Source organism: Sceloporus occidentalis, unplaced genomic scaffold (assembly GCF_023333645.1).
Source record: "Sceloporus occidentalis isolate IW3139 unplaced genomic scaffold, rSceOcc1.0.p SCAF_9, whole genome shotgun sequence".
Lineage (NCBI taxonomy): Eukaryota > Metazoa > Chordata > Lepidosauria > Squamata > Phrynosomatidae > Sceloporus > Sceloporus occidentalis.
Window position 1 is genome coordinate 4,943,252 of NW_028316989.1, and position 24,593 is coordinate 4,967,844.

Below are 24,593 nucleotides of genomic sequence, written 5' to 3' on the forward strand. Positions count from 1 at the left end.
TGGCAGTGGCAAAACCCTCTGAAGAAACTTGCCAAGGAAAACCTGTGCAAGGTTTGCCTTAGGGTCGCGATACGTTGGAAATGATGGAGCAAGCAACAAGGGTTTGTTTTGCATTTGGTGGTCATCTGTGTAAACATAACCTTATCGCTAATGGAGTTGCAATTTTATTACCTTTTATGAGCTTTTGTCTCTGGTGCCCACAGGGCCACAAACAGGAGTGGTCTCTGCATGCATTGAGATCCTTCTAGAGACTGTCTTAACTGACAACAGAGTAACATTTGAGACAGAACGTAAGCCTGTGACATTGCTTTTCTTTGCCTGTGTAATTTCAAACATCTTTGCCTGATGAAGAAGCCAGTGAAGCTTTGAAAGCTTGTAGGATGCATTTTCTGCAGGCCAACAAAGATAGCCCTCTATTTTTGCTGTACTTTGCCACATGCTTTTTCACAACTAGAAGAGCACTTCTGGTCACTCCCATTTAAGCCCCTCTCAGAACTTGGAGAGCAAGCAAGGTATAGTGGTTTGAGCTTTGGACTAGGACTCTGGTGACCATGGTTAGAATCCCTGCTTAGCTATGGAAATCCATTGGGTGACTTTGGGCAAGTCATACTCTCTCACCCTCGGAGGCAAAGGCAACTCCCCTGAGAACATCTTGCCAAGAAAACCACACGATTGGCTCGCCTTGGGATTGCTATAAATTAGAAACAAAGCCATATAACAACAGACCTACAACAAATACTCCCCCAAAATGCCCTGGAGATGGGCAGTTTGCGGCATTTTTCTCAGCATGGGATTCCCAGCACCACACAAATGTATTAATTAATTAATTGATTAATTAATTTCATTTATATTCTGCCTTTCTCCCCGGAGGGACCCAAGGCGGCTCACAGTTAAACCTTTAAAATTATTATAAAATTCAAACAATTAAAATACCTATATATATAATGGCCTTTGGGACCATCTGCAGTTTCTTTGGCCACATTTTGCCTTCTGTGGTCTATTCAGCTTCACCCTTTCGAATGATCTGCTTCTATGACCTACTGACTTCTGTGATTTACTGGGTTGGGAATTATGCAATCCTCCAGATACTGAACTGCATTTCCCAGCATTCTTCACTCTTGGCTATGCTGGCTAAGGCTGCTGGGAGCTGCAGTCCATTACCACTACACACATTCACTTTAAGGACTCTAGCTACAACATCATATCTGGATCCATCCCTTGGATTTGTGCTGGGAGCTGGAAATTCTGGTCAGATCTGTTCCTTTAATCGCTGGATCTTCCTTGTTTGCACAAAGCATGGAGTGCAGGAACCGCACTCCCTTGGAACTGTTCATTGCAATGCGCCAGCCTGGACTTGCAGTGTTCTGTTGCTGGATTTTTTTGTGGAAAACAACAACAGCAAAAGTTATGAATAAAGTGCCTCCAGCAAAAAGTACACACAGCCTGGAAGCAAGAATTGGAGACATAGCTGGATGGAAAAAACATGGCTGTTTTAATAGGAAAGAAACTGCACAATACCATCCCGAGAAGAGGATGACTAACACTTTGTGCATGCAACAAACCCTTGAGCTACATATTCCTGACTAAAGCTGGCCAGGTGTTAGCAGTCCTGACTTTAAAGGCACAGTGTGCATTTATTAGCAGAGGTTTTGAAACTTAGCTTCACAATCCAGGAACAACGCCCGCCACATACCTTTCAAGTCTCCCAATTTAGCAGGGATAGTCTTGAGCAATCTTCTGTTGTTCCACTTTCTCAGTGTTCCTCTCTCTTTCTTCCACTTTCCCCTTTGTCCTCCACTTATTTCACTTGGTCGAAGCGCAAAAGTAGTTTGCATTTGGTTATTATTTATGATTTCACAGAGGGAGAAGGAGAAGAGAGAATAGAATTTCCCTCTTCCCAGGAGCGTCAGGCAAAAGCAAACTGCAGCAGCCTTCTTTAGTAACTTTGGCCATCTTGATATTGCTTGGCCACCTGCACCCCAGTTTTTATCAGTGAAACGTTGAAGGGTAGGTTACTACAAGGAGCTTGCATGGTCCTTGTTGGGGGTAGGACTTTGGAGACCAGGGTTCAAATCCCTGCTCAGCCATGGAAACTCACTCAGACCCAAAGGGAAGCAAAGGCTGGTCTAATCTTGCCAAGACAACCAATTTGAAGGCACACCAGAAGAACAAGAATGGAGAAGGCCCTCTGAGATGCAGCTGTTGTCTCTGCAATCCAGAAGAGGAAATCAAGGAGTTGGAAAAGATCCCAAAGGCCATCTATTCCAACCTCTTCCATGAAAGGGATCCACCACTAAAGTACCCTAGGGAGACTAATCTCTGTTTAAAAACCTCCAATGAAGAGGAGCTCACCACCTCTCAAGGCAGTCCATTCCACTGCTGAACAGCTCTTATCATCATACTGTTATCAATATGACCTTCCAGAGACCTGTCCAGCGGAGCCGATGGCAAGGAAGATGGGAGTGACAGGCCAACTTTGGATTCCTAGTCCTGGTCTCTCATCGGAGTAATTCTTGGGCCATGCTGACAGTTCTTGACAGTTGCCTTCTTAATGGGTCTCATTCCCTATTGTTTCCATTAATATTTTCCAGTAATTACACTGAATTAATACATTCCAATATTCACAGCTCGCAGCTGCCAACCTGAAAATGAATCCGCCCTGAAACCAAGAGCTGATGGGAAAACAGATTCCAGAGAGCAGGGAAGATATTACTTTCAGCCTCATGGGAAGGCAATGGGAAACCTCCTCTGGACCAATCTTGTCAAGAAAACCCCAGTATAGTAGTTCCCTTAGGGTCACCGTATGTCGGAAATGACTTGAAGACACAAAGTATCATCATCATCTATTATTATTATTATTATTATTATTATTATTATTATTATTTAGATGCAGCCATAGCCTGGGTGACCAGTATGCAAAGGGATATTGTAGCACCTTGAAGATCAATCAAGACCATATGCATGAATTAAATAAGAACGGACTTGGCAAACACACACACATATATGAATGTTATCTATCTATCTATCTATCTATCTATCTATAAAGTGTTTAAATAGAGGTTCGATGGCCCCCTTTTGGGCTCGCTGGGCCGGTGTCTTGCTGCCTGGCAGAATGGGGTTGGACTGGGTGGTCCTTTGGGGTCTCTTCCAACTCTAGGATCCTGTGAAAGAAGTTGGAGCCAAAGCTTTGCCAGCCTTGATCTGCAAGGCTTTGGCTCCAATTCCTTTGGCCCTGTTTGTCTGCAAGGCAAGATGAAGGCTTCCGGATGCCCCCAGACTCCTGGCCTCCTGAATCCCAGGGAAGCCAGGGATCCTCTCTCGGTCCTCTTGGGGCCAACCCCTCCCGGAAACGGTGATCCCTCCCGACCGAGGCGGGGACTTTCCGCCCCTCTAACTGCAAAAAAGGGCCGGGCGGAGCAAAGTCTCCTGTTGCAGCCGGAGGAGGAGGAGGAGGAGGAGGAGGAAGGAGGGAGGATTCCCTTGCTAGGGAGGGATCCGGTCGCTCTGACCCCTGGATTCCTTTGCCAAAGAGGGATCCGGTCGATCTGATCCTCGGATTCCCTTGACAAGGAGGGATCCGGTAGATCGGACCCCGGATTCCCTTGTCAAAGAGGGACCCGGTCGATGTGATCCTCGGATTCCCTTGCCAGGGTAGGTCGGACCCCAGATTTCCTTGCCAAGAAGAGATCCAGTAGATCGGACCCCAGGGTTCCCTTGCCAAGGAGGGATCCGGTAGATCGGACCCGATCCCCCCTGCCAGCATGGCTGGGGAGCCGGTAGCAACCGAGGCTGGAGGAGGCTGAGCTGGAAGTCAAGTGCAGATCCCGGAGAAAGAGAGAGATCCGGGGATGGCCCGTTGGATCCCTACAAAGCGGGAGAAGTACGGCGTCGGTGAGTCTGGGTGCCTGCAAGGCGGTGCGTTCCCACGTGCAACACGCGTGTCGACCTCTTGGGGGGCCCTTCCCCTCCCATCCCCATGTTTCCTCCTTCCCCAGTACTTTTCCTTTCCCTCCGTGCAAAGGCATCACTTTTCCTTCCTTCTCCTGCCTCCACAGTCTTTCCAAACTTGTTTGGTTTCTCTAGAGCGGAGGATGCATGCATCCACTCTGCAGAATTAAGGCACTTTGAGACCACTTTAAAGGCTGGATGCTAGGCTAGGGGAATGCTGGGAAGTGTCGTTTGCTGTGGCACCAGAGCTCTCTTGACAGAGACAAAGCTCAACTTCTCACAAAAGGACACATCCCAGAATTCCACAGGATTGAATTCAAATATATAGCCGTGTAGTCTCTCGAATCAGTCTCTTGGAGCACCTTCACTGAAAGAAAGAAGCTGGGAGCAGGAGCTTTCCTAGACTTCAGCCTACTTCCTCAGATGCATTTGGTGGAGTGGAAGGCAAGGGCAGAGATATATATCCCAATCATAGGATTGAATTAGAGTGGTGTCAAACTGGATTATTTCTGCAGTGCGGAGGCAGCCTTTGCTGTCTTTATTCTTCAAATCAGAATGATCCAGGTTGTTGTTGTTTGTAAGCGTTTGCCAAGGCAAGACCGTAAAGGATCTCTGTTTCATGTATGGGGTTTGTTGTTGAGTATCTCCACAAGTTACTTGTGACTTATGGCCATGTTAGGGCAAACCTATCATAGGGTTTTCTTGGCAAGAATTGTTCAGAGGGGGGTTGACATTGCCTTCCTCTGAGGCTGAGAGAGTGTGACTCACCCAAGGTCACCCAGTGGGTTTTTATGCTTGAGCCAGGATTTGAACCCTGGCTTCCAGATTGATAACCCTATGCTCAAATCACTACATCATGCCAGCTCTTTTTATATTATATTATATTATATTATATTTGTTGTTGTCTACAGAGTGGTAGTCCAACACTCAAAACACTCCACCAGTGGTTCCCAGGCTTTAGCCCTTCAGGTGTTTTGGACTTCAGCTCCCAGAATTCCTGACATTGGGCCAAGTTGGCAGAGGCTTCTGGGAGCTGTAGTCCAAAAACCTGGAGGACCAGAGTTGGGGAACTACTGCACTGTGCCATGCTTCATTTGTATTGTAGTAACACCGATGCCATCCTCGTTCTTGGTGTAGGAGAAAGAAAGGTATCCCCCCCAATTCTTCTTTTGATCTCCTTTAACTTAATCCCCACAACCAAGGAGGAGATACCAAATACCTGTGGCACCCGAATACCTTAATACCTGATACTTGTGGCACCCGAAAGATGGGCACACTTCTTCCAGCCTTTGTAAGGTTTCGCACAACTCTTGACTTGTGTGTTTTGGCTGCTTTGCAGCCTGATCCTGACTTTTGCAAAAAAGACTTTTCAAGACCTTTTGGGCAATTGGTTACCTATTAACACCTCTTTATCTCTCCTATGGGCAGGATGTTCTGGAAGAAGGAGAAAAGAGGACTGGATCAGCTCCTCTTCTTCAGCTTATTGCTGAAAAAGGGAGTCAAATGCATGCCAGGGACTGTGAATTAAAAATACGGAAGTGCATGAGCGATTTGGCATCAATTCAAGCTGGAAACATGTGGGTGTGGGAGAGGCGGCTGCATAATATCTTAATCGGGTTTTGGCAAAGTTACTTGGGCAAGTAACTTTATCAAACTACGCAAAGGGACTTGGCAAAGACTAACTGCACAAAAGAAGTTGTAACTGTGCAGATGAAGATGATGCATCGGAGGAAGTTGACTGAGACTGCATCTGAACTGCAGAAATAATCCGGTTTGACACCACTTTCAACTGCCATGGCTCCATGCTATGGAATGCGGGCCTTTGCAGTTATTTAGTTATTTCAAGGATTTATATCTCTCCTGCAATGGGATACAAGGTGGGTTACAATAATTTAAAAAGACCGAGCTAAAACATTGATTACAAAAGTTAAAAAATAACAATATGACTAATATTAATACATTATTTAGACCGAGAAGGCTAAATGTCCCACAAAACTACAGTTCCCGGGATCCCATAGCACGACGGTTAAAGCAGTGTCAAACTGGACGACCTTTGCAGTGCGGATGCAGCCCAAGTCTATGAAAGCTTATGCTACAACTTCTTTTGCTCGGTTATTAGAGCCCTTTGTGTGTTGATGTTCCAGGCTAATGCCTCTGGAGTCTACTCCTTTGTTGAACTACAACTCCCAGAACACATGGCTCCTCTGATATTGGAAGCTGCTGTCCCACAAAGTAACTTCCCCAAGTTCTGCTCTTACCAGAGCTCACCATCCTTTGATGCTCTGTCTTTTCGGTTGTTCTCCATTCATAGTTGTCTAATTCTGTGTCTGTCCCTTATTTTTCCATCCAAGTCATTCTTTCCACACCACACTCTGCCTGTCATTTCTGCCTTAGAAAGATCATCTTCAGCTTCTTTCAGTCACTTTAGATGAAACATCCACTGGGTACATTCTGCTTAGTTTCTTAAAATCATATATTTTCTATGGTGGTAGCCTTGCATTTTGAGGTCAAATTTTCATCCAACAGCTGAGGTTGAGTGCCTTCTCCAAGGTGATCTCCCACTTCTGCACATTTCCTCCATGCATCTGAGGAAATAGACCAAGTCTACAACTTCTTTTGCTCAGTTAGTCACAAAGGTGCTACAAGATTGCATACAGGTATTCCAGACTAATCTAGCTGTGTCTCTGATGTTCTAAGTTGTTCATTGCGTTGATCCGAAAGGCCTAAATTCAGGCATGCAACCACATTGCTCAGTCACTTGTTGCTGGATGAAAAACAGTTGGATGCATGAACTGACTGCCTTAGCAAGTGTATTTTTGAAGGAAGGGGACTGGAAACAGTTGTCTGTGGCTTTTGAATTATGGCAGCTTTCTTTTGCATACATGCATCATCCAAGGACGCTACAGGTGTTGCAGCGACCATGCATGCGTGAAAACTTACTTGGCATAGAATATAAGAGGTGTTAGCATGTACAATTTCTCTGTGTCCCAGACTATCAAGCAGAACTCCCTTCCATGTTTAGGTTTCCAGTCTTTAAATAATATTTTAGCTACTTTTCCCCCCAGTCACTGAATGGAGAGAATAGCAGCTAAAGTTTACAGAACGAATGGAGAACTGCCATAGGTCACCTCTGGCTGAGAGGGTCAGAGGTTCTCCATCTTGGAAATAAAAGATGACAATAGTTTGCTTCCAAAGACTCCAAATGTGTGTCTGATCATCCGTCGTTTAGTGCAAAATGTAGAATAAATGTGTGTGGGGTATTAAATTTAAAGAATACAAAAAGCATGCATTTAAAGAAAGTCATAGTTTTCTGTCTGATGATAGGCACACTAAAAGGTTTCAGACAAGAAACTAATAACAACGCAAGTTATGTTTCTCAAGTTTATTTGTAAGATCTGCACAGACTAAGATTTTTCCCCATTTGAGATTTCATGTAAATCAAACTTTCACAAACCTTGTGAAATTCCATATAGACTGGATTTGGGGGGTGGGAGAGAGACCATCTTTATAGAGAGGTTCATTTAACCTTCCTATGCTTCTCGCAAGCAATTTATTAATGAGATACTGCAATTCAATTATAGGAACGGAGTTGGATTTAGTCATAGAGTAGATTAAATGCAATCGCAAGATAGTCATAACTACAGTCCGTCCTCACCTTACGCGGGGGATCCGTTCTGGATCCCACCACATAAGGCAAATTCCGCCTATGCTCGAGCCCCATTGGAAACAATGGGGCTCGTGCGTGGCAGCGCGGGAGCGCGCGGGGCACAACGGGCGCACGCACCCATTCAATTGAATGGGACGCGCCGCCCCTTCCGCCCCGTGTGCGCCCTGCGGCTTGAGCGCGTATGCTCAAGTCCGCGTATGGCGCGCCCGCATATGGCGCGCCCGCATATGGCGTGGGCGTGCTGTAACTTAAATCTCATTGATTTCCGTTGGGTTGCTTTAAACATGACAAAGCCTGGACTCATTCTTTTTAAATGAAACAAATCCAGTATGTTTTGATGATAACTCCATTTTAGTGTTAATTTTAAAACTGAATTAAGGGTTACTATCCATGGTAATTCATTATCCTAAGTTACACCAGTCCAATGATGAAACTTGCATTCTGTGACAACACTTACCTAGAGGTTAGTCCCATTTGCCTGCAGTTGTCAACATTGCATGCTGAATGTTGATGTCTGTGGTGTCTGAAGGATTCTTGACTCCGGGTGGTAAGAAGTAACCAAACAAAAAGTACTGGATATAGTCAACATCTTGCTACATTAACTGCTGCATAAGCGGAAAACAGTGTGTTACTGAATGAGAATATTTGGCACGTATCCATTTTTGTGGGTATGCATTTCTCCCTCTTAAACTCACGGCGTAATTGACCCCAATGACACCACACCTTTCGACGCCTCCGACGGAAGTTACAGTAACCCACCACAAGCCAGTTTGTTGAATGAATCATAAGGAGCCACAGAAAGAAACAAAGTTCAGGGTGTGCAGGTTTAACACACCTATTAAAAAAAAAATCACTATGTTAGATAAAAGGGCATGGCATCTCATGCATACATTGTAAACCAGTTCAGAACTGATATCGAAAGCAACTGTGCCCAGATGCCAACCTTCTGGAATTGACAAAGGCTTGCCAAGCAAAATTATGTTTCCCCAACTCCAAAGGTTAGGTTAGTTTGAAGAAATGCGTGGCACAATTCTATTAAGGACTCTTTAAAAATGGTACTGTAGCCTTCCATCTTAAGTAAAACCTATTCAGGGGGATTGCATTCACTCACTCATTCATTAAAACATTTCCCCCTTGCTCTGTATCTGAAGATCTCAGAGTAGGATACAGTTTAAAGACATTGTTAGCAAGCTAATACAATTTGGCATAACACCTTTCCTCCTGACATAAAGAAACAAAAGAAGCATGTGTCAGTTTCTATGCATTTGAAGGCCTGGCTTTGAAGTGAAATTGACAAGTGTGACAAATGAAACTGACACCAAGCCAAAGAAATAAAAATAAGATATTTCAGTAAATTAAAAGATCTCAACTGGATACAAGCTTTTAAGATGTGTTGATCTTTAATAAGACTTGAAACATTTTGTCAAGAAGCAGATACATTGGTCAGAATTATTGTGTTCTCACCTTTCCTCAGATATAGTTGAAAGGAGTAATTGTGTGTGTTGGAACAGGAATGAATTTGATAATTGCATCCCCCCCCACCCATTCTGGTTCAGAATCTATTGACTTGCAAGTAAGGTCTATTTCCTTACCATGATTTAGATGTAAATTATAGTGCATTAGGGACTCCTACAAGGTCACATCTTTGTATGGTTTGCTAGCTGTCAGCTGTTTTCAATTGGTAAGTACCCCTCCGGTTATTTTCTAACTGGCAGGTAATCACTATTGACTGACAGTTGGTGACAGGTAAGGATGATCATTTCCAGCAGTCCTGAAACTAAGGGGAAAACCTCCCCCAGAAATATGCGGAGAGTTCAAACCTTAGTGAAATCAAGATATACTACATCCACAGCATTCCCCTGATCTAACAAGTCCTTAACGCTATCAAGACAGACTGGGAGGATTTGTGACTTGTTTCTGAGAAACCCATGCTGGCTTTTAGTGAACATAGGATTTCTTTCTAAGTGTGCACAGGCTGACTAGTCAATTATTTGTTCTAGAAACATGGGTAATTGCTCAGTTCCTCTTTTGATATGGGGACAACATTCACTCCAGTCCAGTGAAACCTCTCCTGTTCTCTGCGAACTCTCAAAGATGACCTGCAATGCCTCTAGGTCACATCTGCAAGTTCCTTTAATACTTTTGGATACAGTTCATCTGACCCTGGAGACTTTAATTCTTTCAGAGCCAGTGTGGCATAGTGGTTTGAGTATTGGACTATGACTCTGGAGACAAGGGTTCGATTCCCAGCTCAGCCCTGAAACCAGCTGAGTGACCCTGAGCAAGTCACACTCTCTCAGCCTCAGGGGGAGGCACTGGCAAACCTCCTCCGAATTAATCTTGCCAAGAAAACCCTGTGATAGGGTTGCCATGTGTCAAAAATGACTTGAAGGCACACAGCAACAAAAAAGCAAGGTATTCCTTTATTACATTTTTACTTATTGTTGGACTGCTATCCAGATTTGTTCTATTTTCAGCATTTTGAGCTGGATGCACCAATGGTCTGACTCAATATTCGGAAGCTTCTTATGTCCCTTTCTTAATTCCAATGATTTCCTTTGAAGGTCATGGGAATCCTACCTTTTTGGAAGAGAAACCCACTGGTTCCCTATTGAATTGGAAGTAATTGTAGAGCAGGCCATAGCCATTGTGTCTTCTGACTCTGTTATTTCAGGATCCTTTAATTAGAAGGTCTTGCTTGAGCTGCCTGCCTCAATACACTCTCTACTCAGGACAGCACTGCATTGCTGTGGATGAATCAATAACAGCATTAAGAAAGACTGTTTGCCTGGGAACAAGTCAGCTATGAGTATGTACTTTGCAAGACAGGGAGATCAAAGCAAAGAGCTCTTCTTTTCTCGTCACTGTAGTGCAGAAAGATAAGGGCAAAGCTGTAAAATGGTCAGAAATACCGATTCTATAGAAAGCAAAGCATAAAGTGTTTAATGCATAATTTAAGCTGCAGTTCTAAAACCTTGATGCACCCCTCCACATCTCTTTGCCTTCTTCAACAATTATTGACAGTGCCTTAGAGAAACCTTTCCTCATTTTATTGTCCCTTAAAAAATACTTACTGATGATTTATGTCAGCCTCCCCTTTTTCTCTGCTTCTAGGAATGATAGAATGATGTTGGCTTGGATTTCGTAGGATGGAGCCATGGCAGTTAAAGTGGAAACATGGTGCTCTAACTGTGTAGTGTGGATGGGCCCCTGGAGCAGATTCGCTACTTCACTATGGACTTTATCAGACTGGGGCTGATTTTGGTATTAAAGAGAGATTAAAGCGCATTTAAAGCATCCTACAAATAAAGCGAGCATGGCGAGTAATTGCACGAATGATTATCACACATAATTGGGCAAATAAAGTGATATCGGAAGTGCATTGTCGCTGAAATTCCGAAAGTAAAAAGATGCACATTAATGCTTCTTTGTGACCACTTTAATAGCGGGTTTTGTGCGACGTCATGTGAAATCGTTTCGCATGATTATGTGATTTTTCCATGATATTCATGGGATAAACTCACAATCTCCTTCATGTGATAAACTCTTATCTTGAGCATGTGTTCAAAAGCTCCCTGTTCTTTCATTTTTAGCCCCTGTCTGCCTGAGCCCACATTTTACACCTGGCTCAGCTGTTGTTCTTTAGAAACACACACACACACCCCACAAACACACAAATACACACTTTTAAGTTGATCCAAAAGTCTGACACCTGCCTGCTCCTGGTGTACATTATGCAGGGATTATTCTTACCAGCTTTATATGGATTGTGTAATACAGTTATTTGACACCAGCCTGAGGTCTCAAATGCCACTAAAGCCATCCTTTCAAACTCAACTTGAGAGCACTTAGTTCAGTACTTGACTTACTTTAAAACTCAACTTGAAAGTGGTGAGGGGGGAGAAAGATTACTATGAAGATAAAATGTGCTGAAGAAATTGTCGGAGGAATATTGCGTTGTAAATGTAATAAATGCACTGCAGATAACAGTTTATAATGCTTCGTCATAAATCGGACAGCAGAAATATGGAGATCTCTCTGTGTGCAAAGCGATGCTTCATTTGTGAGCCCAGGGCTTCTTCTGTCTCTTCGTATCCTATGTATCATTACATAATGATAGATCATCTCAAAATAAATCCATTTTCATTGCTTTAAAACAATTCTTTTGTGTCTTTCTATAATAGAAGCCCTGTTTGTAGTGTATATTTTTAGTAACCCAAGTATGCATTTTGAGCCTTGTTTTCATATAGGCTCAACCCCTCAATTGCCTTTCTCCCCTGCGTCTTGGATGCAGAGTTATAATTTCATAGTGGTTTTTCAGAAAGCTATGATGAATGAGATATTGGACGTCCATAAAATCCTTTTGGTTTGCTTAACTCAGAGCTGGGGAACCCAGAGAGACTGTTGAGCTCTGAATCACACTTGGCCCTTCTAGTCTGGCAAGGGATGAAGGATGATGGGAGTAAGAGTTCATCTACATTTGGTGGGCCCCACATTCCTTATCCTGCCATAAACTAGCCCTACCCTTAGCTTAACTTATGGATCAACAGGCTTGTCCTGTCCAGAGAGGATACAAAAGGAACAGTGATATACTCCAGTAATTTTAGATTCTGGACTTAATAATGTTATGAAATGATGGAGGCCAAGATCCTGTATCACAGGTTTGATATACTGTATAGGTTTATGATGCTGCTGACATGATGTACAACCATGGTAAGGAATTATGAAGATGTGCGTTGGGATTCCCTGTCAGATTCCTATTCTGCAATGGAAGCTCCCACCACATAACAGGGCACCAAACAAAATGTCCTCTTATGGAGCAGGAACTCCCATCCTACAAGGGAGCATGATGAAAGGTGGAAATATTTTCTATCCAGACACAGAGGAGCCATGACTTTCCATTGCCCTCCCTTCTAGGTTACCAGTGCTCCATGGCTTTGTTGTCAGATGTTGTACAACCCTCCCAACCCATACACATCTTTTGCTGTCATTGCACATGGGCAGCTTTGTTGGGAAATGTAGTTCCTTCTTGAGGATGGTTAGAAAACTCAGGAAAGTAAGCAAGATTGTTTAATCTCACTAGCAGAGCTTAAACAGCAGAAAATGGGGCAAGCAGGAAAAACTTTAACTAGCTCACTCCTCTCCCAGCCACGTGTCCCCAATAAAAACACACACTCACTTGGTTAAAAGTGAAAAAAGAAATAAGTTTACTTACAAAATCATGTGTATGAAGAGATACACAGGTCTAGCTTCATGTTGCAAGAAAAATGAGGTAGAAAAAGTAGTCTCCATGCATCTTAAGAAAGATGTTCCCTCAGCATGCATTCGCTCCGGAGATAGACATGCTGATGAGTTTGCAAGCAAGTTTAGTAATGGAGTCTCATCTCTGCTGCTGCTTCACTCAAGACAAAAGAAATTAGGTGTCCTCATGGTAAACTGGAAATGAGGAGGGGGAGTGAGGAGGGGGTTGTTAGTAAGCAATGAACTACCATAGACATGCATTACTAGAAAGTCTTAGCATGCGAAGTTGCTATATCCCAACAAGCTTGCCGTGCCAGGTGCTGTACTATTGTGCATTTTGTGCAGTGGTTCCACGATTTTCTTTGCTTGTGCAGTGGTCCCAATGGCCCAACTCCTACAAATGTGACCATCCTACAATGCCACAATTCTAGCTATGCAATCTGGTTTTATAGCATTGTAAATTCCTAGCAGGATGCCACCTGGGTTGTTTAGAAGTAATACACATTGCTGACTTCAAAATATGGCAAGCCATTCCTGCTATGAGACCCAGCATGGTTTAGTGGTTTGAGCATTGGACTCTGACTCTGGAGGTCAGGATTCAGTTCCTTGCTTAGCCATGGAAACCCTGGCTCTCAGCCCCAGAAAACCCTGTGATAGGTTTCCCTTAGGAGGGTCATCAGAAGTCAGAAACAATGTGTAGGCACACAATAATGACAGTTCTTGCTTTTCTTTGGAGTGGTGCCGAGAGGTTTCCAGGAGACATCTGCCCTCATGAACCAACCCGGGGGCACCATGTGGAAACTGTAGCCGGTGAAATAAACCTGGGAATTGCTCTCTCCTTAAATGAGTGGGGACTTGTTCATGAAGAATGCGCAGCGGCAAAAAAGGTACCATTATGTAAGGGCAGCAGCTGAGTGCCAGCCTGGCTGAACTGGAGCTCTGGCAATGGGGTGCAATTATCTGGGAGTTTCCCAGTGCACAATGTGCTCAAGCATAACTTTATTTTGATTCTGTTCACATACTCTGAACCAGAGGGCTGGGTAGGACTTAAAAGGCAAGAGGACAAGCCCTAACATTAGGCAAGTTCCAAGCTTGGAAGAGTTACTTTTCTGGACTGCAATTCCTAGAATCCCCCAGCCAGCACAACTATGCACAGCAGTTCTGGACAGCCCTACAAAATCCAACATGACCAGAAGGCAACCTTAACCTGTAATACATTTAGCAACATACATAAATAAATACCCTGTGAGACTATAAGTCAACCTCATGTATAAGTTGAGAACAGGTTTGGGGGCAAAAATAATGGATTTGATATAACCTGTGTATAAGTCAAAGGTGAAACTTTGAGACATGTAACAAAGGATGCAAAGGATGAAGGAAAGGAAAATGATGCCAAAGTACACTGCTATTTTCCTACCCAGACGTTCAAAAAGGCCAGAAGCAACAACAACGTTTCCAAGTCCCGGAAAATGTCTTCATTTTCTTTACATGCTAAATAGTCCCAAAATCAGAAGAGTTGTTTGATTGTGCAGGCTTACAAATTACTTTCTAAAAGCGTAAACAGCACCTTACTTCTTAAAAGCAATGCTCCAAGCTTTGAAAGATGTCTTACTTTTAACACGCTTGGAGAGGTTACATGTGTGACCGAGGAAGCACCATTCACTCGCATGAACTCCCCCCAGCAATATGAAATATCACTTTTATATTCTGCTATATTTATATTTAATTATACTGGTGTTGATGTTCTTGTTTCAGTAGGAACTTTCATGGCATGTTTTAAAACAAATTAATTTAAAAGCCGCTGTCTTGCCCAAGGCCATATATTGGGCTTCAGATTTCCTCAGTTCAAGTCTAACACTCTATCAACTCCATCATATTGACCCCGAAGTGACAATAGCCATTGTCTGCTTCTCCTTGTGGCTTGTTTTTCTCCTCAACAATGAATTCTCTCTCTCTCTCTTTTTTTTCAATTGGGTTTTTTCCATGGCATAACTTTGAGAGGGAGGGAGGGACATGGCAAATAAGAGCATTTTTGGTCTTGCGCTCCTCATTGTGGGTTAGAATGTGCCTTTTTATTTCCCTTCTGGATGATGCAGAGCCAGGCATCAGTCAAGCCTTCTCTTTGGATTCATTGCTGAGCGTGTTGCATGCCCAGTGTGACCCTGTTGTATAGAGTTCACATGTGGTGTATGGGCATGCATTGCTTGTGCAAGTGTGCTCACCAGTTTAAAAAAGACACTCACCACTGGGGAGCGCTTCAGAATTCATCACAATAATAGTGATTTCTTAAACCTTACATTGACATTTCTTTTACAGGCTTTAGGGTTGCTGTTATGTACCTTCAAGTTGATTCTGGTTTACAATCACCCTTTCATGAGATTTTCTGTGCAAGATATCTTTAGAGGAAGCTTGCTATTTGCCTTCCTCTTAGGCCCAACTTTTGTCCTCCAGTTGTTTTGGACTTCAGCTCCCAACATTCCTGACTGTTGGCCACGCTGCCTGGGGATTTTGAGCATTGAGATCTCAAATATCTTGAGGAGGACTCAAGTTTGGAAACTATGCCTTCAGCTGAAAGAGTGTGACTTGCCTGGGATCACCCTGGAGGGTTTCTGTGGTTGAGCAAGGACTCGAATCCTGGTCTCCAGGAGTCTTAGCCCAACCCTCAAACCAAAAGATGGAAGAGGCAGTGGAAAATATGGGAGAGTTATAATATAAACTGCAAATGTACAAATATAACTGGTTCTGTGTGGCTAGTGAGTGCTATAGTTGTGGGTTTCCTACATCAGCACAGGGGTTGGACTACATGACCTTGTGGCCCCTTCCAACTTGGATGAATTCTTGGTCCCTTTGGGCAAGATCAGGCAACATGCATAAAAGCAACCAGGCGGCTAGAGTTACATCGCAGAGGGAGCGACGCTCTCCTTTGCCAAGTTATGTAATGCACTTGCTTGTACTTTAGTTATTTGGAAAAGTGATTAGAATTCAATTGCACTGAACTGAGTGCGGTTGCTAATGAGTTACTCCCAAATTCTGCTCCAAAACAGTTTGTCTTTGTATCCTCATTGATATCTGGCATATCTGACTTTATAACCTCCAAGGCTTGAAGACCTCCAGGTCTTAAAATGTCTGGACACAGTTGACCAAAACATTCCCTAGAAGATCAAAAGGCCTTTGTAGCAGTGAAGAATCTTTCAGGGTTTTCACTCCCTTCTGTGTACAGTCGCTCTTGTTTGGTTAAAGCTTGGCAGTTGCCTGCGGTCAGGAGCAACCCTTCCCTGCCAGTGCAGTCCAAATGCCAGCTTGAAATACATGGCTTGAAAGTGCATTAATTCCCCTTGCCACACAATGGTTGGTGACTCCTGTTGCCTGAAAGATGTAATGAGGCTGCTCAGTGCCAAGGCCATCAATGCAGCCCTTTGTCTGGAGAAGAAAGCCAGGGATGGCCCCCTCTCTATCAGATTATGGGTTCAAGCCGAAATGCCACTGGAGAGGCCAGGGTGCGCTGCGCTCTGAAAGGGAACACATCTTGTGGCTTGCTTGAAGTATGGCATGGGGGTGGGGATGGGGTTGTGTCTGAATCAAATGCAAAATCACAGATTTCACCAAAAAAGATCCCTTGCTTGAGGTGCATTTCAACATGTTTATAAAGATGCAACTGGAGAGGATGGGCGATTTGTGACATTGCAGGGGCCCATTCACACTACAGAATTATAGCACTATGATTCTACTTTAATTGATATGATTCTTTCCTGTGGAATCCTGAGATTGGACTGCAGAAATAACACAGTTTGTCACCGCTTTAACTGCCATGGCTCAATGCTATGGAATTCTTTGTGTGTGGTTTAGCCTTCCCTGTCAGAGTGCTTTGGTGCCACGACAAACTAAAAATCCCATCATAGTTAATGTGGTGTCAAACTATTAATTCTGCAGTGTGGCAGCAGCCCGGGAAGCAGGCATCCTTCCAGCGTGGATATGCTTTTGTTGTGTACCTTTAAGTAATTTCTGACTTATGGCAACCCTAAGGCGAAGCTATCATGGGCTTTCAAAGTTTGTTTGGAGGTTTTTTTGCCATTGCCTTCCTCTGAGGCTGAGAGAGTGTGACTTGCCCTAATCAGTTTTCATGGCTGAACTGGGATTTGAACTCTTGTCTCCCAGAGTCCCAATCTGACACTCAAACTTCTACACCATGCTGGCTCCCTTATATATGCTGGATATATAGGTATGACTTAAAGCCAGTTTAAGTGTCAGCATCTCCCTTGTTTACAGATCAAAACCAGTTGCATCTGGCCAGAGGAAACCGGCCCTACTTGGTTTGACCCCATTGAAGAATCTGCTTGCGTCCTGAAGCTTTTATCTCCCCTAATTCCAGTGGCTTCTGTAGGCCATAAATTTTTACTGCTGATCAGCTGCAGTGTCTGTCCCTTTGGACTTGCAAGATGATTCTACAGACAGTAAAAGCTATTCAACAGAAGAAGACACTGACTCAGAGTCTCCTCCTTTGGAGGTCTTTAAACAGAAGCTGGAAGGCCATCTGTCAGGGTGCCCTGAGTGTGTATTCCTGCATGGCAAAGGAGGGTTGGACTGGCTGACCCTTGGGGTCTCTTCCAACTCTGCAATTCTGTGACTGTTGTGCAAAGTGTGTGTTTAGTGTCAGTTAGGGCTACAATATAGGGCAAGCTTCCCTAGCCTGGCACTTTTCACTTATTTTGCACAGCAATTCCCATCATCCCTAGAGAGCATAGTGGATGAGGTGATGGGAGTTGTAGTTCAGAGTATTAAATAATTAAAGCAGTTCTTTTGCATATTTTATGCTTGGCTTATCTTTCTATCTTTTGCCAAGGGAATTTTTAAAATAATAGTGAATGGCTAAATTTCCTCCCAGATTCCAGTTTCCATCTCCTGGGTCCAAAACACACTGCAGAAATAATCCGGTTTGAGACTGCTTTAACTGCCCTGGCTTCCTGCTAGGAAATCCTGGGAATTGTAGTTTACTGTGGCCCCAGAGCTCTCTGACGGGGAGGTCTGAATGTCTCACAAAACTACAGTTCCCAGAATTCCCTAGCATTGAACCAAGGCAGTTAAAGCAGTCTTAAACTGGATTATTTTGGCAGTGTGTTTTGGACCCTGGTCTTATTTCCATTTTGCAGGTGGAAGTGTGACGTTGAGAGGACAGTGGCTTGTCTAAATATTTTCTTTTGCATTTTTTAATGTTTAAAAAGACCATTAAACAAAAGAAAAAGAAAAATAGAAGGTGTGCAAAGAGGAAAAAGAGAAAAACCAATTAAAAACAGCTGCGAAACTGAAAGTACAATGATGAGAAATAAAGCTTAAGTAAAAGCAAACATATATGGAGTTGATATCTGTTTGCCATGCATACAGTTGCTGAGAGGCTTGTAAAGTTCTCCATCATCCGGTAAGCAATAAAGGGTGGACTTTTGTCTTTGCAATGCTGCACTAGATGTCTTTTACCAAGTACAAGGACATGGAAAATCAATTTCTGCTGACTAGAAATAAATTTTCAAGATGCAGGCAGATAATGTAATGGCACATGCAGATCAGCAACATTAAGAGGCTGCTCCAAGACAAAAGTAATTTGACTAATAACATCTTTCCCAAAAGGAAATTCACGCTGGAAGCAGCCAAATCATATATTTTAAAGGGGCCATTACAGTGCCAGCAGTTGGCTGGCATTCTCAAACCTTTACGAAATGGATGTTGGTGAGTCCAATATGCATGATGTAGGAATTTTGTATAGATGTAATTAAAATGGAGGTGATTATGGCTATCTGATGCTGAAGAAAAATGGGGAAAACTGAATTCATTGGTGCCTTAAAACCTATGACTACCAATAAGATCTTAACTGCCCCAAACTTCTTCTTTACATTTGTTAAGTCAAACCAGCTGATTTAAAACAAAGACAGATTGCCAGCAGGGCTAATATCTGACCAGATAGTGGCTTGCCAAGGAACCCAGTTGTACCAGACCTTGATATTAAAGCTGTCATGGAGAGAAATCCCAGCATTTGTTTTTTATGGACTTGCATGTAACAGCTGCTTGAAAGGTTGTGTATACAGGGGCTCTCTGTGTTCTCAGGCAAAGCAGTTCGACAAAAGTTGCTACTTCATGCCCTGCCCTGATGCAAAGCTGCTGCAAAACTGTTTCATTTGCTGGCAGATGGCACCACATGGAATGCCGGATCTTCCTCTCTGTCAGGGCCAAAGCAGACGTTGCTTTCAAGATATCTCTCTCTCTCTCTCTGTTGTGCTGTCAAGTCCTTTCCAGCTTATTGCAAACCTTAAAGCTAACCTATTTTCTTGGCAAGATTTGTTCAGAGATTTGCCATTGCCTTCGTCTGAGGCTTGCCCAAGGTCATGGCCAAACAGGAATCGAACCCAGAGCTGTGGTCCAGCTGTCAAACCACTACATCATACTGGCTATAGTTAGCAGCTTTTCCTTCCTCTCTTTCATTTATGCCCTAGGCAGGTGCAAGAGGTAGATCTAGATGGAGGGTAAAGGACCTTTTATCATTTCCCTCCACTGTTCCAGATCACCCAACAGCCCTTTCGTTTGCAAAACAGTCATTTTATATCCTCTAACTGTCCTGATTTGCCAGGAATGGTCCCAATGAACCCTCTGGATCCCTGCATAACAACATCCCCTGCATACTTTGGCTAGCACTGGTGGCATTTTGGTCCCAAACATGAAGCATAAGAGCTGGTTTGGGAAGAACTTTCCTTAAAAGTTAGCACATACAAAAAAAGCAGAGGGAAACTTAAAATAACTGGCTTTTAACCCTAGTGCCTGATCTCAAAAAACTTCAGCCAACCATGTCCATTGCGGTGTTATTTATAGGTTCCACATTTGGAAGGAAAACTTGGGAATTTATTGTTTTCTAAACCACAGCATGTGTGTTTGTTTTGGTTCCATGCCAGGAAGTAATATACCTCCGTATAGATGGATCCAGTGCATTTAGCGGTTATGTTCTTACTGATTTTCTGTCTACCGGAAAGTTATGTCCTCAAAAGCATTTGTAATCAGGTGCCTTAAATTTCCACCTTGGTCTTCTCTGATGTCCTTTTGCCTCAGCCTTGTTTTCATTTATCTTGTGAAATGAGCCAGTACCGTTCCTGCTGCATACTGAGAAGGTGACTCCACAAAGGTCACAATCAGAGTCAGTTGGGAGGATTGCACTTGAATCAGGGAATGCTATACTCAGTATGCTATACTTTTGCTGCTGGCTTTCAGCTCTCTCCGCAGTCGTGACAGTGGCTAACTTCACTGGCATCCTCCAAACCACCAATGCCACCATTGTGGTCACGAGTCAATCTGAGATCAGGTGCCCAGTGTCGATAACATGGCTGGGCACCTTGTTCTGATCTCAGCAGTGGAGGAGACCTTGTGGGAAGGCAATGAAAACCCAAAACAAAAGAGATCAGGTGAAGGGAATTTGGGGCCAGGATACTCAAGGGACACCTGACTGTCACTCAGTCTGATCTGGGTGGATGCTACCTAAAAATATCCACAAGGCCCTTGGGTATCACAGTGTGGGAAATTAAAAATGGCAGCTTGAACCTATCCATTGTGTTAAATGGGGGGGGGGGGGGGAGGCGCAGATACCTGCGGATGTTGGGTGATGACATTGACCATACCCCCTTATTCACTGTTGGTTTCTTGTCTTCCACCCCAACCTCCCTCAATCCCCTCTTTGTACAGCCATCTACAACTATGATGCTGCCCAGGATGTGGAGCTTTCGTTGCAGGTTGGCGACACAGTTCACATTCTGGAGATGTATGAAGGTAAATGCTCACTTGATTATGAGGATGGCATGGGAAGGTTCACGATTCAGATTCCACCAGAGGGCCAGAATCATACAAGCCATTGTACTCCCTACTGGACATTTAAGAAAGACGATGGGAAGAAAATCAATTCATTTGAGATGTGGGCCTGGAGAAGAGAGCTGAGAATCTGATGGATGGCCAAAAAGACAAACAAATGGGTCCTAGAGCAGATCAGGACAGAAATCCGTCTGGAAACCAAGATGACTAAACTAAGGCTGTTGTACTTTGGCTACATCATGAGAAGCACAACTCATTGGGAAAAAAATAATGCTAGGAAAGGTGGAGGGGAGTAGAAAGAGAGGAAGGATGCATTCTAGATGGATGGACTCTATTAAAGAGACCACAAGTTTAAGTTTACAGGAGCTGGGCAAAGTGCTAGAGGAAAGGGGGGTTTGGAGATGTCTCATCCACAGGGTTGCCATGGGTCAAGGGTGGTTAACAACAGGCCATTTCCTTTGACTACTTTGTCTTCCATGTATTGTGCTAAGAACAGGAGCTTTGTTGCACAACCAATGGTAGTGTAAAGCCTCCTTTGGTGCAGCCAGCAAGCAAATCCAAGCTGCTTACTCAACAGTTCCTTGGGACAGATGTTCCTCTCTCCCACCAACACCACTTTTTCCCTCAACCTTGACACTAGAGGCTGCTAAGCAGAGGGTGTGTTTGCAGAGAAGTTTAAGGGAGAGTGTGCCACATCCTTTTGTTGTTGCTCATTGCATTCATATTGTGGTTGCTGTTTGTTCATATGATTTTTAATATTGATATATTATATAAATTATATATTACAAATTATATAAATTATATATTACAAATATATGTAATTTCAGTCCTGACATTGAGTGTGATACAGATATTTAATAAAGAAAAATAGGACTTATTCTGTATTTTTGTTTTATCTGACAGATTGGTACAGAGGATATACTCTCCGGAACAAATCCAAAAAGGTATATCATCATATACATGTGCATGTGTTCATAATTCTCTAAAGAATTATAAAGTCTGGGAGAAATTCTGTGTGATCTTGTTCCTCTTCAAGATATTGTTGTGCTTTCACTATGTCATCCCTGATATAATAGCTTTTTCTGTAAGGCCCTGTCCTATACTTCTCAAAATGCTGGCATTAGAAATATTTGCAAGATGGCCTGGATTCTGCTAGTTTTGCAATCAACATGTGAACTTTGATATTAGGTGAAGAAGTGAGGATTGTGGGGATCCAGAGACACAGCTAAGTTCAGCTCCAGGAGTAAGCTTTAAGATGTTTCTGCCTCTCATGGTTTCAAAAACTGTCTTGAAATGTGTTCAGTGTTTGGTGAAATGTGAACAAGTCAGAAAGGCACTTAGCACAATGTACAGTGTTTGCTGGGTTGAGTGTGCGCGCGTGTGCATGCATGCCTTCAAATTGCCTGTCCATCAGTGTGTGTGTGTGTGTGTGTGTGTGTGTAGAGAGAGAAATAGAGTTGGAAGAGAATCACAAGGGCCACCTAGTCAAACTCTCTACCATGCAGGAATATACAATCAAAGCATTCCTGACAGATGGCTCTTCAGCCTCTATTTAAAAACCTGCAAAGAAGAAGAATCCACCACACTTTAAGGGAGTGGATTCCATTGTCAAATAGTTCTTATGGGACACCTCCACTGCTGAACAAGCACCTAAGTTATACTGGTATTTGTTCTGCCAATCTAACCAGCAAATATTAGGTAGGTTCTGACTGACCAGAATCATAGAACTGGTTTTGACCCCAAGGGCCATCCAGTCTAACCCACTGCCATGCAGGACGACACAACTAAAGCACTCCTGACAGATGGCTATCCAGTCTCTGTTTAAAACTTCCAATGAAGGAGACTGTACCACACTCCAAGGCAGAATGTTCCACCACTGAACAATTCTTACCATCAGGAAGTTCCTCCTAATGTTGAGGCGGAATCTCTTTTCCTGGTGCTTGCATCTGTTGTTCTGGGTCCTAGTCTCTGGAGCAGCAGAAAACAAGCTTGCTCCATCCTCAATATGGCATCCTTTCAAATATTTAAACATGGCTATCCTGTCACCCTCTCACCTTCTTTTCTCTAGGCTAAACATACCTAGATCCCTAAGCCATTCCTTGTTGGGCATTCTTTCCAGACCGTTTACCATATATATTAGATGGGGCAGGGAACATAGTTAGTATCTTGGACAAACTCTGCTGAGAGGGTATTGCGGTCCACAACTTGGGGGCCACATTTCCTAAAATCTTCCAGTCATCATGCCCAGTGAGCATGGGAGTTGGGTGATTTTGGGAACTGTAATCCAAAAAAAGGGACTTTTCCATGTTCTGTTTGGGTCCGTACAAAAAGCGGGTTCACAATTGTTCAGGGGAAAAAACCCCACCTCCTTAAATTTTTGTATGTGCACAGGATCCGTCCAGATGACCAACTGGATGGAAAGGCTGGGGATGGGGCCTTCCCCATGTTCTCATTTGCTTCTCTCTACACATCTTTGTCCCCTCTATTATCCCCTTCCTGCACAGAACATTCATTGTTCAAAACAGTATCATATATTAGAGCAGCCATGGACAGCAGTGCGATTTTTTGATCTTGCATTCTCCTCCCTTAGTCCCTATGGAAGCTTTTACAAGATTGCAATTCATGCCAGTGCATATTTTCATGGCTAATATAATAGCTGTTATTCTGCCAAAATTCTGTGTCTCTGCTGCCAAAATATAATGGAGGATATACTTCACTGTGTTGTATAACACTCTGTATGAGGCCCCAAAAGAGACAATTCCCATCCTGTCTTACTGGTCGTTTCAAAGACTTTGGAGAAACCAGTAAGATTTGCTACATCCTGGCTGGCTTAGATAAATGTGTGACCTCTAAAAGGCTGCATTGTTTGATGTTACAGCTGGACAAAATGTTAGAAGCCAATGTGTAAAGTCAGTTGTGCAGTGATAAAGACTGCCCTGCATATAGTTGTTATGATAGTCCCCACAGCTGTGCTTCCAGGTGGGCAGCTGTTTTGATCCATGTGAGCAGTTCATGCCTTCCAACATTTCACAGATGAAAACAAGGATGCATGTAGCAAAGCAACATCAGAGTGTGAGCAAGATTGCAAAAGCTATCAGTCAGGAAGCACACACAAACTAGGATACGCTACAGCAGTTTGCTTTTGCCTGAACCAACTGGGAAGGGAAAGTCTTCACCCCCTCCTTTCTGCTCTCCTTCTACTCATAGGTCCCTTTCCCCCCATAAAAGACATGGAGCAATGCAAGTAGACAATTGGAACATGTTAAAACCCTTTCTGCTTACCTCAGTGTGTTGCAAGTTGCTATGGTTTTAGATTGTTCTTAAGAACTATATTTGTGGCAAGCCTTGGGTTGTATTAGCATTGTGTAAAAACCCTGAAGGCACCAGACCTGGCAAGCTAAGCAGTGTCAGAAGTGGTTAGTACTTGTATGGAGACCACCAATGAATACCAAGTGCTGTGGGCTGTGCTTCAGAGGAAGGAACTGGCAGAAGCACCTCTGAGCATTCCTTGCCTAAGAAAAATGAAATTCATAGGGTTGCCATAAGCTAACGGGCAACTTGGAAGTGCTGGCGCGGTGCGTTCGTTTCCAGGAAACTTTGCCTTTGAAGCTAAAATAAGTTTTTTAAAAATAGTATTTCACAGTGAAGAAAAAAATAAAATAAAAAAGGCCAGCTCAGCAGCAAGGCTATTGATCTGGATGGTTTAGGTGGTCAATAGAGAAGGGCGTCTGGAGAGATTCCTGCCTCCATGATTGAATTGGCCAAAACATGGGTGAGATATTGGAGGCAAAGTTAATTAACAAAGAAAAGGGGAGAGCAGCTGCAAAGCTTAGATTTTATTGGCATTTTACCCAGGGACCTTCTGGGATCTTTGCTGTTTTATTGTCCACCAGTCACACCA

The 24,593-nt window shown here is 43.4% G+C and overlaps 1 protein-coding gene across 1 annotated transcript in view; it reads left to right on the forward strand.

Moving 5' to 3' along the window:
* The first annotated feature begins 3,678 nt into the window (after positions 1-3,678).
* Positions 3,679-24,593, forward strand: part of DOCK5 (dedicator of cytokinesis 5) — a 77,629-nt gene continuing 56,714 nt past the window's right edge. The window contains exons 1-3 of the mRNA XM_089538865.1: positions 3,679-3,891; positions 20,570-20,653; positions 21,596-21,636. Of these exons, the coding sequence (XP_089394991.1) occupies positions 3,849-3,891; positions 20,570-20,653; positions 21,596-21,636 (168 nt within the window). The 5' untranslated portion in view covers positions 3,679-3,848. The remainder of the gene's footprint in view (positions 3,892-20,569; positions 20,654-21,595; positions 21,637-24,593) is intronic.